General features: G+C 45.6%; 1 protein-coding gene across 1 annotated transcript in view; it reads left to right on the plus strand.

Moving 5' to 3' along the window:
* Positions 1-15483, plus strand: part of TMEM268 (transmembrane protein 268) — a 34529-nt gene that overhangs the window by 13226 nt on the left and 5820 nt on the right. Inside the window, exons 3-8 of the mRNA XM_049895697.1 lie at positions 2265-2374; positions 5090-5197; positions 6202-6351; positions 9526-9636; positions 12662-12742; positions 13804-13989. Coding sequence (XP_049751654.1) covers positions 2265-2374; positions 5090-5197; positions 6202-6351; positions 9526-9636; positions 12662-12742; positions 13804-13989 — 746 coding nt within the window. The remainder of the gene's footprint in view (positions 1-2264; positions 2375-5089; positions 5198-6201; positions 6352-9525; positions 9637-12661; positions 12743-13803; positions 13990-15483) is intronic.

Consider the following 15483-nt stretch of genomic DNA (forward strand, 5'->3'; position numbering starts at 1 on the left):
ATTTTTTTGGTTTCCCAGTGCATGTAAGAGTTATATTTACACTATACTGTAGTCCATTAAGTATGCCATAGCATTATGTCTAAAAAAAAAATTACCTACCTTTATTAAAAATTACTTTATTGCTAAAAAATGCTAACCATCATCTGAGCTTTCAGCGAGCCTTTTTTTGCTGGTAGAGGGGTCTTGCTTCAATGTTAATGGCTACTGACTGAGCAGGGTGGTGGTTTCTGAAAGTTGGGGTGGCTGTGACAGTTTCTTAAAATGAGACAGCAGTGAAGTTTGCTGCATTGATTTGACTCTTCCTGTCACAAAAGATTTCTCTGTAGCATGCGATGCTGTTTGATAGCATTTTACCCAGAGTAGAATTTCTTTCAAAACTGGAGTCACTCCTCTCAAACCCTGCCACTGCTTCATCAACTACGTTTATGGAATATTCTGAATCCTTGGTTGCCCTTTCTGCAATGTTCAGAGCGTATTCACCAGGAGTAGATTCCATCTCAAGAAGCCACTTTCTTTGCTCATCCGTAAGAACCAACTCCTCGTGAGATTGTAGCAATTCAGTCACATCCTCAGGCTCCACTTCTAGTTCTAGTTCTCTTGCTATTCCTAGCACATCTGCAGTTACTTCCTCCACTGAAGCCTTGAACCCCTCAAAGTCATCCATGAGGTTTGGAATCAACTTCTCTCAAACTCCTGATAATGTTGATATTTTGGCCTCCTCCCATGAATCTCGAATATTCTTAATGGAATCTAGAATGGTGAATCCTTTCCAGAAGGTTTTCAATTTACTTCACCTAGATCCATCAGAGGAATCACTATCTATGGCAGCTATAGCCTTACAGAATGTATTTCTTAAATAATAAGACTTGAAAGTCAAAATTATTCCTTGATCCATGGGCTACAGAACAGATGCTGTGTTAGCAGGCATGCAAACAACATTAATCTCCTCGTACATCTCCATCAGAGCTCTTGGGTGACCAGGTGCATTGTCAATGAGCGGTAATATTTTGAAAGGGATCTTTTTTTCTGAGTAATAGGTCTCAACAGTGGGCTTAAAAATATTCAGTAAACCATGTTGTAAACAGATATACTGTCATTCAGTTTTCGCTGTACCGTTTATAGAGCCCAGGCAGAATAGAGTTAACAATTCTTAAGGACCCTAGGATTTTTGGAATTGTAAAAGAGCGTTGGCTTGAAATTAAAGTCTCCAGCTGCATTAGCCCCTAACAAGAGAGTCAGCCTGTCCTTTGAAGCTTTAAAGCCAGGCATGACTTCGCTTCTTTAGCTATGAAAGTCCTAGATGGCGCCTTCCAAAATAAGGCTATTTCATCTGCATTGAAAACCTGCTGTGGAGTTCTCTTAGCTGGATCTCCTGGATAACTTGCTGCAGCTTTGCTGCTGCACCTTGCACTTCTATGTTATGGGGACGGCTTCCTTCCTTAAACCTCATGAACCAACCTCTGCTAGCTTCAAACTTTTCTTCTGCAGCTTCCTTACCTCTCAGCCTTCAAAGAATTCAAAAGATTTAGGGCCTTGCTTTGGATTAGGCTTTGGATTAAGGGAATGTTGTGGCTGGTTTGATCTTCTGTTCATACCGCTAAAACTTTCTCCGTGTCAGCAATAAGGCTGTTTTGCTTTCTGCTCCAATTCAGCAGTTTCTTCATGTACAATCAGTGACGTTGATTACATTCTTTGAGTTGCGCAACCATTGTTACCCCCCTTTTCTGAGTTGTTCCTTCCCCATTAACATAAACTCACTGCCCCCCAAGGTTCCTATCTAATCTTTCAAGTTGCTATTGTCAATTTGATCTCGAGTATCAAAAAGAAAACCCAAACCAAACTCATTGCCGTTGAGTTGATTTTGACTCATAGCGACCCTATAGGACAGAGTACAGCTGCTCTATAGGATTTCTAAGGAGTGGCTAGTAGATTTGAACTGCTGACCTTTTGGTTAACAGCTGTGATCCCATATAGATAGATCTTAAAAGAGCACAATGCTCAAGACAAACATCCTTTACTAGTTAAACTAAACTACTGTTTGGTTTTAAGAAGAGTTCAGGGATATCTTTGGTTTAAGGTTTAAAGATTACCTCAAGGCAATAATTTCAGGGGTTCATCCAGCCTCTATGGCCCAGAAAGTCTGGCTTTTATGAGAATTTGAAACTCTGTTCTACATTTTCCCCCCTTTGATCAGGATTCTTCTATAGAACCTTTGATCAAAATGTTCAGTAACGGTATCTGGGCACCATCCGGTCTTCTTTCAGAGCTCCGCAATGGCCAGGTCCTCACAGTTCTCCGGATCGACAATACCTGTGCACCCATCTCGTTTGATCTGGGAGCTGCAGAAGAGCAACTGCAGACCTGGGGTATTCAGGTGAGTGATGATTTTATTAAGTCCCTGCTGTTTTCCCCTCCTCTTTTCCTTCCTCTCTCCCTCCCTCCCTCCCTCCCTCCCTCCAGCCTTCCTTCTATCCATCCTTCATCCGTTCAATTACTCACAAAAATATTTATTAAACATTTATTTTCTTGCTAGATATGGTGAGATATAAGGAAATGTATTACAACAATCCTCTCTTCCAAATTAATTCATTTCACAGAAGTGCATTTTTGGGTACCCACTATGTGCCAGACACTCAGCTGGGCATTTGGCATTATAGAGGGGAATAGGCCACGGTGCCTGTAAGGGAGATGAACATGCATCAGCTAAATCAGGACTGCATGACATAAATGCTGCAGGAGAGGAACGTACGAGGCGTTGAAGACACCGAAGAAAACGATAAACTCGGCCTGGGGAGACAGTGGTTATAAAAGCTTTACTTAGCAGACACTTGATCTGGGATCTTGAAGGGTAAACAGGAATTTGCTGGGTGGGCAGGGGGAAGGGCATTCGAGGAGAGGATCTGTATATGCAAAGGGAAGGACACATGAATTCAGTAGACAATGGTGCAGTACCTTCAGGCGTGGTGATTGGAGGCATAGGCTGCACAGACCATAGATTTGGATGCAGACCCGGCTCTGCTGTTCCCTGGCTGTGAGACTTGGGGCAGATGACTTAACTTCTCTTGAGCCTCAGTCTCATTATCTGTAAAATGAGGACAATATTAATACCTGTTACGTGGGGTTTTTGTGAGGATCAAGTGCAATAATGCCTGTAGAACACTTGCACTGTCTGTGGCGTGTAGGAACTACTCAATAAGTCGTAGCTATTGCTGTTGTTACTAAGTCTCACAAGTGTGATTGTCTCTCTTTCCTGGGCCCCCAATATGACTAAGCTTTCCCTTGTGCTGGCCAGGGAGGATTCGTTACTGATGGGGAAAATACACAGCTAATTTTACCCTGAAGACTTTAGAACTGGCATCTTTAAAACTGAATTGCAGGCTTTGGGGGCAGTGAGTTTCTGTTAGTGAGGGAGAAACAACTCAGAAAAGAAGGGTGAGAATAGTTGCACAACTTGAAGGATGTAATTGGTGCCACTGAATTGTACATGTAGGAACTCTGGAATTGGTGTGTGTTTGGCTGTGTGTATTCTCAACACAACAAAGTAAATTAAAAAAGAAGAAGAAATCAGAGTGAGCATAATGAGAGGTGGCCCTCCCAGTCACACAGCCAGAAGCCACTACCCTCTTACAGTTTCACCACGGCCAAACCCAGCCCAATGGCACTCACAAATCATTCCTTACCTTTAGGAATTGCCTTCAATAACAGAGAACATTAACCTTTATCTTTGACATTCTGAAGAGCTAATTTTGTTGAAGCAAATAATGTCCTCCTAAAAACAAACACAGAAAACCCAAATTGCATTATTTCAAACAACATTTTATTACCAATAAATTTAAAACTTTCCATATTGACAACGCTAACTCCACATCAACCCAATAGCTGGTTTATCTTTCCATGTTTCCTTCCAGTCTGTTTACAGAAGAACATCTTTCTTGAACAGCTGTCTTCAGATTGGGTTTTCTTAACTGGTTAATGATCAGCATACTCTACCGTGTTCCTAAATATCATTTTAATGGTTAAAATCTTTTTTCTTAAGAAGTGCAGTCTCAGAGGGCCTATATGCTTTACAGACATTTTTCCTGTCCATTGTTTGGGCAGAAAGACACACATGTTCAGTATTTGGACTGTACTGATAGTTATTGAAAGGAGCCCTGGTGGTGCAGTGGCTAAGTGCTTGGCTGCTAACCAGAAGGTTGGTGGTTCGAACCCACCAGCTGCTCCACGGGAGAAAAGACCTGGTGATCAACACCCATAAAGATTACAGCCAAGAAAACCCTATGGGGCAGTTGTACTCTGTCTTCTAGGGTCACTATGAGTTGGAATCGACTTGATGGCACACCACCACAACAACATAAGTTATCAATATTACAGTATTAATGATAGCACCCATGTATGGAGTGTTCACTGTGGGACCAGCACTGTGCCAAGCTGTATACATTTATCGTCTCATTTAATAATATGCACCTCAGCCGTATGGGAAATCCTGGTGGTGTAGTGGTTAAGTGCTACGGCTGCTAACCAAAGGGTTGGCAGTTCGAATCCGCCAGGCACTCCTTGGAAACTCTATGGGGCAGTTCTACCCTGTCCTATAGGGTTGCTATGTGTCGGAATCGACTTGATGGCACTGGGTTTGGTTTTTTTTGTTTGTCAGCTGTATGAGGTGAGTACTCTTACCCTCATTTTACAGATGAGGAAACGGAGGCTCAGAGAGATGGGGTTACTTGCTCCAGGCCACACAGTGTGTGAGTGGCAGGGCCAGAGCTTGGGCCCAGGGCTGTCTGCCCCAGTGCCTGTGCCTTAACCCTTAGGCTCCCCTGTGTCTGCTGTGAGGATCCCTCCTGAGGAAGTCCTCCTGGATCTTGGGCTTTCCCACCTCCCCAGTGATGCTTGTCCTTCCCTGAGCTGCACCCTATAACATCTACCTGTGCTCTGAGCTCTTTATTGAGCTCTCTGGGGTGGCATGGAGTGTGCCTAATCCCCCTTCCACGTGAGACTCACATGAACTGGAAACGACATGCTTGCTGGCGGGGAGCAGATGGGGCGTGGTTCTCCCCGGCTGATTAATCTCTCTCCGCGCGTGGCTGAGCAGGTCCCGGCTGACCAGTACAGGAGCCTGGCTGAGAGTGCCCTCCTGGAGCCCCAAGTGAGAAGATACATCATCTACAACTCGAGGCCTATGCGACTGGCCTTCGCTGTGGTAAGGAGGGAGGCTGGCCCGCACACTCACCCCTGCCGTGGCCCCGTGGCATGGCTGAATTCAGCATGGTGTCCAGGAGCCTGTTGGTGTGGGTAAGGGCCTTGGGGGCTGGTGGTACCACATGGACCTAGATTTGGTGTAAGAGGAAATTTGTGGGAGAGAGTTGTAACCAGGTCCCCACGTAAAAGATGCAGAGCAGGATTTGCAGTGGGCTGAGCGCAGGATTGGTGATGGAAGTCTGGCCTTCGCCACAACTTTTCCCCTCTCTGGGCCTTGGTTTCTCCATCTGTTCAGTAGTCAGGTCCATTTCAGCTCTGATCACATGTATGTATACATGTTATGAATATATGCATACACACAAACACACACACACACATGCATATATGGCAGAGCCAGGATTTGAACCCAGGCAGCCTGGCTTCGGAGTCTGTGTTCTCAATCACTATGATTTGCTGTTTCTTTGTATGTAAAAATGGTCAAATAGCACACGACTCCCATGTCCCGCTTCTGATGAGATGGGAGGCAGCAATTATTAATTCTGTATTAAGTGCTGGACTGTTACATATTTTACCTTGTTAACCCTAATAACAGCCCTGTGAAGTAGGTATTGTTATCCCCATTTTGCAGATGAGGACACTAAGGCTTAGAGAGGTGTTGTAATTTGTCAAAAGCCACAGAGCTGGTGAAAGATCAGTGTGGGCTTTGGACTCAAATTTATCTCTCTGAAGGCCGTGCCCTTCCCACTACAAGGTTCATGTTTTATTTAAAATCAGGGGAAACAGGATTAGGAGTAGTCAGAATAGCTACATTCCTCTACTTTGCTTATAAACAGGGAACACGAGCCCATTTGCACACACCCAGATGTCTGCTCTGGGCTGTTACTGGCCTTGTGAGCTGGCTGAATCCAAGGAGGGTGTCAGAACCATCCGAAGGGTGTCTCTGAAGGTACCTGCTTCTTTTGAGGGCTGGTGTTCCTGACCACGGCTTTCCCTGGCCTCTTGCAGGTTTTCTACGTGGTGGTGTGGGCCAATATCTACTCTACCAGCCAGATGTTTGCTCTGGGGAACCACTGGGTGGGCGTGCTGCTCGTGACTCTGGCTGCGGTAACCCTGACCCTGACCCTCGTGCTCGTCTTCGAGAGACACCAGAGGAAGGTGAGAGCAGAGGAAGCTGATGAACAGGAGGTCCCTGCCACACTCGGGCCAGAAGGCCTGTGCAGGCACGAAAATCTCAAGTCCAGTTTTTCCCTTTTACCTTCCTCCAACCACAAAAATTCACACTGGCCCATGTGCCCAGTGACCAGAAGAAATCGAATTACACGCGTGATTAAATTCTCTCTGTCTTTCCTATCTAATCTCTGGGGTTTGTTCTTCTGGAAGCAGGCTGTGTTTTGAGAGAAGGTCTGGGAGGAGGGAGAGGAGCACTGACGGCCAGTATTCCTCTGACAGCCTCAGTTACGGAGCTCTCTGGGTGCCAACGACTACATCCCTGTGTGCAGGGGTGGATAGCTAGTAAGCAAGGTAAGCAGGAGCTGACTTGTGCTTACTTACTAATCTGTAGTAAACAATTTCACATGGATTTCACCCACATTAAAGTGAAACCCATGTGAATTTGTTCATTACAGGTTAGTAAGTAAGCACAAATAAGCCCGTGCTTACCTTGCTTACTGAGTCATCCGCTTCTGTCAGGACTTGTAAATTTAAAAAGAGGCTTTGATTCTGTAGGAAGGTACTGTGGGGTTGGGAGAGACAGCTGCCAGCCATACCTAGAATCAGAATCTTTGATGTGGTAGAACAACGTGAGCTTGTTCACTATAGGTTAGTAAGCCCATGCTTGCCTTGTTCATTGGATAATCCACCTCTTTCGGGGGAGGGAGGATTACTGAACCTGTTTTGCGGGGTACCTGAGGTGGGGCCAGGGAGAGGGGATCTAGGTTATTCCCTTTGCAGTGGACAGACACCAACCTGTCCTCTATGGATAATCATGTCTCATTTCATCCCAGCAACAACCTTTTAGACAGGGAGTGGGTGGTCGGAGAGTCTAAGTAATTTGTTCTGGATCCCCTAATTGCCGACCACGTTCGGAACGGAGATCGATCCCTCCCAGCTCAGTGTGTGGTTCCTTTAACTTCTGTCTTTCATTACGTATTGAGCACTTGATTTGTTAAATACTTTAAATGCTTTGCATACATTATCATATTAAATCCCCCAACAACTCTCTGGCTAGAGGTTGTTACACTCATTTTACAGGCCAGGAAACTGAGGCTCAGAGAGGCTCAAGGAGTTACCCAAAGTCTTGCAGCTAATAAATGGCAGGGAAGGAATGCAAAGCCAGGACTCTCAGATTCCAAGCCAAGCTCTTAGGCAATACCCTGCTGTATGAGTTTTCTATGCCTGCTGTAACATATTACCACAAACCTAATGCTTAAAACCACACAAATTCATTAGCCAACAGTTCTGTAAGTTAGAAGTCTGACACAGGCCTGCCTCACTGGGCTAAAATCAAGGTGTCAGCAGGACCATGTACCTTCCTGAAGCCTCTAGGGGCGAATCCAGCTTCTAAATCCACCTGTGTTCCTTGGCTCCTGGCCCTCTTCCTCCCTCTTTAAAGTACTCAGCAGTGGGTCAGGTCCTTCCCACATCTCCTTCTCTGACCCCTGCCCTTTTGCCTCCCTCTCCCACTTTTAAGATCTCATGTGTTTATATTGGGCTACCTGGATAATTAAGAATAATCTCCCTAATTTAAGGTCAGCTGATTAGCGACCTTAATTCCTCTTTGCCATGTAACATAACATAGTCACAGGTTCCTGGGTATTAGGAAGTGGACATCTTTGGGGTGGGGGACATTATTCTGCCTCCCACACTTAACACTGGCTTTCCGGCTAACTGGGAAGCTCTTGCCCGCCCCCCACACACCCGCCTCTGCCCAGCCCCTGGCAAATTGCTAGATTTAGAGATCGCTTAGCAAACGCTCTGGAGTGCTTGGGTAGCTCATGTGGTTAAGCGCTCGACTATTAGCTGAAAAGTTGGAGGTTCAAATCCACCCAGAGACACCTTGGAAGACAGGCCCGAAGATCTGCTTTTGAAAGGTCACAGCCTTGAAAACCCTATGAAGTAGTTCCACTCTGCACACATGAGGGTCGCCATGAGTTGGATTGGAATCAATAGCAACCAAACAACAAAAACAACAAGCAGACACTGTGCTCTTGCCTGATCCCTATGGGGAGAGTGGGGCCGTCAGGGAATGTGCTTGGTGTTTGGGGTATGAATGCCATTTAGTGCCTGTGTTCATAGGGACAAATAGGAACTTTACGGCTTAATCATTCTGAAAGGATCGTTGTTGGGCTTTGCTGTGGGGCTGATAAAATAATGGCTGCGCTTGGGCTCTGTTTGTGCTTGGCCTGTAAAAAATGAATTGAGCAGGCAGCTCCTGCTACAAGAAACTTCTCTTGGGGAGGGGCAAAAGCAGAGTGTTCCGCTTCAGCAACGGCAAGTCAAAAACCTGGCAGCTGGTAGGTGCTTCACGGGTGCGGATGTAATCAGTGCAGCCCAGGTCATGCCAGGGAATGCCTGCCATGTCCGTCTGCCTCCTTCTCTCTTCTCCTTCCTCTGTTCCACTGGTATTCATAGAGCCCCTGTGAGTACCAGGTAATGTGCTAGCCCTGGGGGCACAGAGATGAACAGTATCCCATGCCTTTACTTGTAGGTGCAGAATGGAGGCCCCAGGTGCCTATCAATGCTGTGCATTCATTTAAGGAACCCCTCCAGGATCCTTTCCTCCCTAATACTGATCACCATTTGATGAACACCTACTGTGTGCTCTGTGCTTGGGGCCTGATATCTCTGCCCAACAACAACTTTATAAAGAGGCAGGATAGCTTAACCTTTGCTAATTCTGCAATCTGGGTACGTTATTGCTGAAACTTTCAGAGCCTCAGTTTTCTCATCTGTAAAGTGGCATAATAATTGTAGCTCCCTCATAGGGTTATTATAGGAATTAAATGACTTAATACATTCAAAATGCTTTTAATAGTACCTGATATAAAGCAAATGCTTCATAAGTATTAACTGTTGCCAGTTTTGGTTTTGCTAGTGAGGAAACAAACTCAGAGAGGTTAAATAACTAGGCTGTGGCCACACAGTCTTCCACAGCTCATTTGGGTCTTAGCCCAAGGGCCTCTTTCTCCCTGGATCCCTTGTCATACAAAACCATGAAGTTCTTCCCCCCCCCGCCGCCCCCGTTATTCTTCCTGTAGCATCTTACCTGCATCATGAGCATCCCTGGCAGCATGGAGGCCAGGCCACAGGACTGGGTGTTTGTCATTACAGGCCAACACCAACACGGACCTAAGGCTGGCGGCTGCCAACGGAGCCCTCCTGAGACACCGGGTGCTGCTGGGTGTGACGGACACGGTGGAAGGCTGCCAGAGCGTGATCCAGGTACCGTGTCTCAGTGACCTATCCTTGAAAGTCTCCTTTTGAGCTGGGCTAATGGGGAAAGGCAGCGCCATGTTCTCCCAGAGTTCATCTGCACGGTGTCCCAGGCGTCTGCTAATGAGATGACTCTCGGCACCCCTCACTTCCTCCCTGCTTCAGTATTTCTTCCCTGAGACCCCTCTGTGCGGTGACCAGCAGTGTAGAACCTTCATGTAGCCCGGCTGGATTCGAAGCTCAGGCACTGTCTGAGCCATACTCCTCATTCAACGTTCGTTCAGCAAATAGACGGGGCCTTCTTTGGGTTGAGCCCTCTGTGTTTTTTTGTTGTTGTCGTTGTGAAGGCACTTTTATGTATGTGTGCTAAATGTATATGTAACAAAACATCTGACATTTCAATAATCTTCACATATACAATTTAGAGACACTGTGTTCATCACGTTGTTCAGCCATCACCCTTATTTGTCCTGAGATTTTACCATCATCTAACAGAAGCTCAGCATCCCCTAAGCGTTGTGATCCCTCTTTGTGCTGAGGAGCTGCGGGGCCCATGACAAGGTCCCTGTCTGACGGGAGCTCACAGGCTTCTGAGGGGGACAGATGCCCAGACAGTTAACAGTAGCCTCTATGGCCTAACAGCAAGGGGAACAGCCTGTGAGAAGGCAGAGTTGAGGCAAGATAAGGATGTTTTTGAAGAACTGTGAGGAGCTCACAGTGGCTGGAGAGTCCAGGAGGGTGACACAGGGAGTAAAAATGAGGCTAAAGAGGCAGGTCAGTTCCCAAAGGCCTTGTCCATCTAGCGATGTAGTTTTCTTTGTCCTGAAGGCAGTGAGGAGGCCTGTGCAAGGTCACACAGTGGTCCGGTATGCAGCTCAGGCTGGATGAGCCTCAGGTCTACTGATCCTGGCTGTGCTCTGTCCACTGCACCACTGTTTGAGGACTGCCTAGTGGGGCCACATGATGTCCCTGCACCACACCTGCATTGTCACTGGTCATTGTCCACATCCAGTGGGAGGCCAGGGGTGGGTGTGTGGGTTGGACCTGGGAAGAAGCTCCTCACGCACATGACTTGTTCATTTCACAAATATGTATTGAGAGCCTGCCACGTGCTAGGCAGTGTTTCAGGCTCCGAGGCTACAGCAGAGAACGAGCATACAGATGGATCACTGTGTTTACGGAGCTTCTCCCACCAAGATAGTGTAGGGCATAAGGGCTGTCTTGCCCTACATCAGGAGGTGAACTAGGGAGTGTCACAAGACTTCTGGCAGTTTGAGTGTGACGTGGTGGACTGGGAGCTCCTTGATGTTTGGGAGTCCTTTCCAACCCTTTGTCTCTGAATCCTCTTTATCAATTTGCACATAGGAGTGGCCTGGCTGGTGTTAATTGAATGCATGTTTGGGTGGATGATGGAGTGAGTGGGCATATCTTTTAAAACAACTAGGTTCTTTCAGTTTCATAATACTGTCTTGGGATGAAGTGATAGAATGCCTAGAATTTGCTTCAAAATCATTAGAGGTGAGGTGGCTGGAGGGGGAGTTTTGGGGGCAATAGGTGAGGGTGGAAATGAAACAAGAGGGGAGCCCATGAAGTGATAACTGTTGAAGCAGGATGACAAGTTGTTGAGAGTTACTTCATTTGCTCTATTTTTGTATATGTTTGGAAAAATTCATAGTGAAATGTAAAAAAAATCATTTAAAGAAGTCCCTTGGAGGTGAGATGGTGGGAGAGACAGTAGTTGGAAAGAGGGATGTGCCCTTGGGTCTCGATGGATCAGTCACTGGAAGGAAGGAGATCAGGGTTCTGGTGGAGGTTAGTGGACAGAGGGGTGGGATTTGGGCCATTGGTTTCTTTTTTTTTATTTTTTTATTTGTGTTTTAAGTGACAGTTTACAAATCAAGTCAGTCTCTCATACAAAAATTTATATACACATTGCTATATACTCCTAGTTGCCCTCCCCCTAATGAGACCGCATATTCCTTCTCTCCACCCTGTATTCCCCGTGTCCATTCAGTCAGCTTCTGTCCCCCTCTGTCCTCTCATCTCCTCTCAAGACAGGAGCTGCCCACATAGTCTCATGTATCTACTTGAGCCAAGAAGCTTAGTCTTCACCGATATCATTTTCTGTCTTATAGTCCAGCCCAATCCCTGTCTGAAGAGCTGGCTTTGGGAATGGTTCTAGTCTTCTAGGGTCCTTCTAGTCTCAGTCAAACCTCTGAAGTCTGGTCTGGCCATTAGTGTCTTTAACAACTTTGTTATGTTTGCAGCAGGTGAGGGCCTGATAAGATGTTGTGATGTGTGCGTGTCAAGGGTTTCAGCCAGGTTAAATTTAACCTGGCTTTCTGGGATCAGCTGAGGTGAGGTGGAAGTAGAGGATGGGGGTGAGGGCTTCTTAAATGCTTCTTCCCGAGCCCCCCAGAGCACCCATGTCTCTTACCCCTAACCTGGCTGTGGGCAGTGAGGGTGACAGCACTGAAGGGTTTCACTCATTTGCATTCGAGTTCCAGAATGAAGGGTACCCCAGCCACTGAAGATTAAGATGATGCCCTGATATGGATACATGGCATCCAGGAAGGGTTTGGATTCTGTCTGGGAGGTTTACTGACTTGTGGGAAATGTGAGGCCACCCATAGCCATTTCGAACTAGGTTTGGCATTTTTCAAATCTGAATACCAAGCCATTTGTCTATTAGCCCTACAAATGAGACTTAGTCACCACGTGGTACTCTCTGAGGGAACCAAATGGTATGTTCCTGCCAGAGAGCAAGATAAAACCAGTGTTCCTTGAAAGGAAGGCCTCTCTAAATTCAGACTGGTACTCGGGAAAGCCAGTTAGTCCACCCTGAAGGAATTTATGCATTTCCTTGTAATTTCACCTGCTCGGCTAGTGCACGTTACTTTAGGGGACAAATATATTACTAAGAGTGTGCATTAAATCCAGTTTTTATAAGCAAACCAAATGGGTCTCAGGGAGAGACCTCCAGGTCAGGGCTGATTCTGAGCAATGGTGTCATGACTTCTCCTCCTGTCCCCAGCTCTGGTTTGTCTACTTTGACCTGGAGAACTGTGTGCAGTTTTTGTCTGACCATGTTCAAGAAATGAAGACTAGCCAAGAGGTAAGATAAATCTCAAGTGAAAACAAATAAGTAGATCACCAAAAAATAAAACAAAAACCCCAAACTCCAAAAAGCAGGAGGCCAAATTGTGTAAATTATTTTACCTCTTTAGTGGAAAAATATCTGAGAAAAAGTTACTTGGAAGGAAGGATACCTGTGTGGAATTTAGTGGTTGTTTCTGTCTAGGGAATTATGGCTGTTTTTATTTATTTATTTGTTTTAACTAGTCACATTTTCTACATTTCCTGTTTAAAAAAACAAACCTGTTGCCGTTGAGTCGATTCCGACTCATAGCAACCCTCTAGGACAGAGGAGAACTACTCCATACAGTTTCCAAGGAGCGCCTGCTAGAGTCGAACTGCCAGCCTTTTGGCTACCAGCTATAGCTCTTAACCACTGTGCCACCAAGGTTTCCACATATCCTGTAGTGTCCCTATGTTTCTTAATAATAATAATAAAAACTCTAGCAGAGGACAGTATCATATATTTAGACGATTTTCAAACTTGGTCAAAGTGCCTTCCTACCCATTTTGAAGAAATTCTCTGGTTTATGGGAGACCTTGCTCTGATTTTACAGATGAAAATACTGAGGCTCTGGGGTGTCCTGAGGTCATGGAGCTGGTGGGTGATACCTGAGTTTGGAGCCCAGGCCTCCTGTCTCTGAGTCCTAGGCTTCTTCCCTGGATGAACCTTTCCCCGGGTCCGGGAAGTGCTGCAGTCGGGTCTTGTAGTCGGGATTGTGGTTTAGCCCTGGTTCTGGCCCTTTAGTTCTTGTGTGGCCTTAGTCAAGTCCTCTGAACCTCAGTTTATTTCTCTGAAACAGATCAGTAAAGATATCCACATCCCAGGCTGCTTTGAGGAGCAAATGAAAGCACGGAATGGAAAGTGCTTTAGAAACTATTAAGGATAGTACTCTTGTGGGAAATTTTATGATTTCTCTACTTGGGTCAGTTCTAGATACTCCTGTGTCAGCATCTGAATCTGTAGATGGTCTTGTCCTCTGCTGGGAGTAACTCAGCCTCTCAGATGACACCCAGGGCCCCTCTCTGGTTCCTTTGCAGTCCTTGCTGAGAAGCAGATTGAGCCAGCTCTGCATTGTCATGGAAACTGGGGTGAGCCCCACGACGGCGGAGGGGCCCGAGAACCTGGTAGAGGAAGCTCCCCTCCTGCCCAGTAATGCTCATCCCACAGAGAGGCCACTCATGCAGTCTGAGCTTCATCAGCTTGTTCCTGAGGCTGAGCCAGAGGTAATGGACACCACAGCCAATCAGGGCCATCTTCTCATGGAGGGGCGGCTCAGTTCTAGATTCTGGTGCACATGGCTTCTCGGAGTTGGTAAAGACCATATATATCTTCTAGCCCAATAGTTTCCAATCTTTTTTTCCTTACGTCAGCACATTTTAAAATAGTTCGTAGGAATCGCTTTATATTTACTGCTTTTTTTTTCTTTCATTTTTTTTTTACCATGGATATTCTTTTTTTTTTTTTTTAATAATTTTTATTGTGCTTTAAGTGAATTTACAAATCAAGTCAGTCTCTCACACAAAAACCCATATACACCTTCCTACTCACTCCCAATTACTCTCCACCTAATCAGACACCCCGCTCTCTCCCTCCACTCTCTCTTTTCATGTGTGTCCTTTTCACCAGCTTCTAACCCCCTCCACCCTATGGATATTCTTTTGATAGTTGCTTTGGATGGATAGTTGCATGTTGATAGATCATAACCTATTTAACCATGAGCATTATCTATCTATCTACCAATTCGCCCATCCACCCATCCATCTGTCCATCTGTCTGTCAATTGTCCATCCATCCATCCAGTCATCAGTTCATCTGTTTACATGAATTGCAGTTGGATATTTGAATCTTCTATGCTTCTGTGTTGAATTTCAGTTCCTCCAGCCCCAGAGATCTGTTGAGTCCTGCCACCCAAGCTAATCTGTTGGGTATGGCCAGGTGCTGGGAGATCAGAAATCTGATAACATGGTTTGCGAATTGTACTACCTTTTTTTCACTATGAGGAGAGACCCACTGTCACGGAAGCACAGCAAAGGGTGACCTCAAGTCTGGCATGATTTAGGAGAGCATTTGTAGTTTCTTTTCAGCTAAGTGGTTTGGGAATTAAAGGTGCAAACCAGCCTAAACTTTCCCTTTTGCACTGGTTGAAAGTGGGGGGCCTGTAGACAGAACTATTTAAAAGAGGAAATAATAAATTTATCAGGCTCTTCACTTGAATCGCTGACTGTTTAAAGAGCAGAAAAGATGGCTAAGGTCACGTACTTTACTGTGGCATGCATGTCTGGGATTATGTGAAATAGCCCGTTAAAGGCAGGTCTTTTAAATCATTTTTTTAACTGCATCCAAACCTAGAGTAATATAATTTCCTGTCATGAATATAAGTCTCAGTGTGTGTGCACATGTTTTTCAAGTAGCTGCCCTTACAATTTGGCTAGGAAAAATGTAATCAATGGCTAAGTCTCAGCATGAAAGACAGAGTAATAGTTATCATAACATTTTTATAGATTTTTATCGTTCAGAATACTCTTTAGCATATCCTCTGAGGTATGGATTGTTTTCCCTCCTTCCCTGATGAACAAAATAAAGTTCTGGGAGACCAGCTGACTCGTTCAGGTTCATGGAACAAGGGAGAATGTGGCAAAACCAAGGACAGAAGCTATGCATATTGATTCTATGTAGGCCATTTTCTTGCCTCAGCTCTTTGCTTCTTACATTATTGA

Source organism: Elephas maximus, chromosome 9 (genome assembly GCF_024166365.1).
Source record: "Elephas maximus indicus isolate mEleMax1 chromosome 9, mEleMax1 primary haplotype, whole genome shotgun sequence".
Taxonomy (NCBI): Eukaryota; Metazoa; Chordata; class Mammalia; order Proboscidea; family Elephantidae; genus Elephas; species Elephas maximus.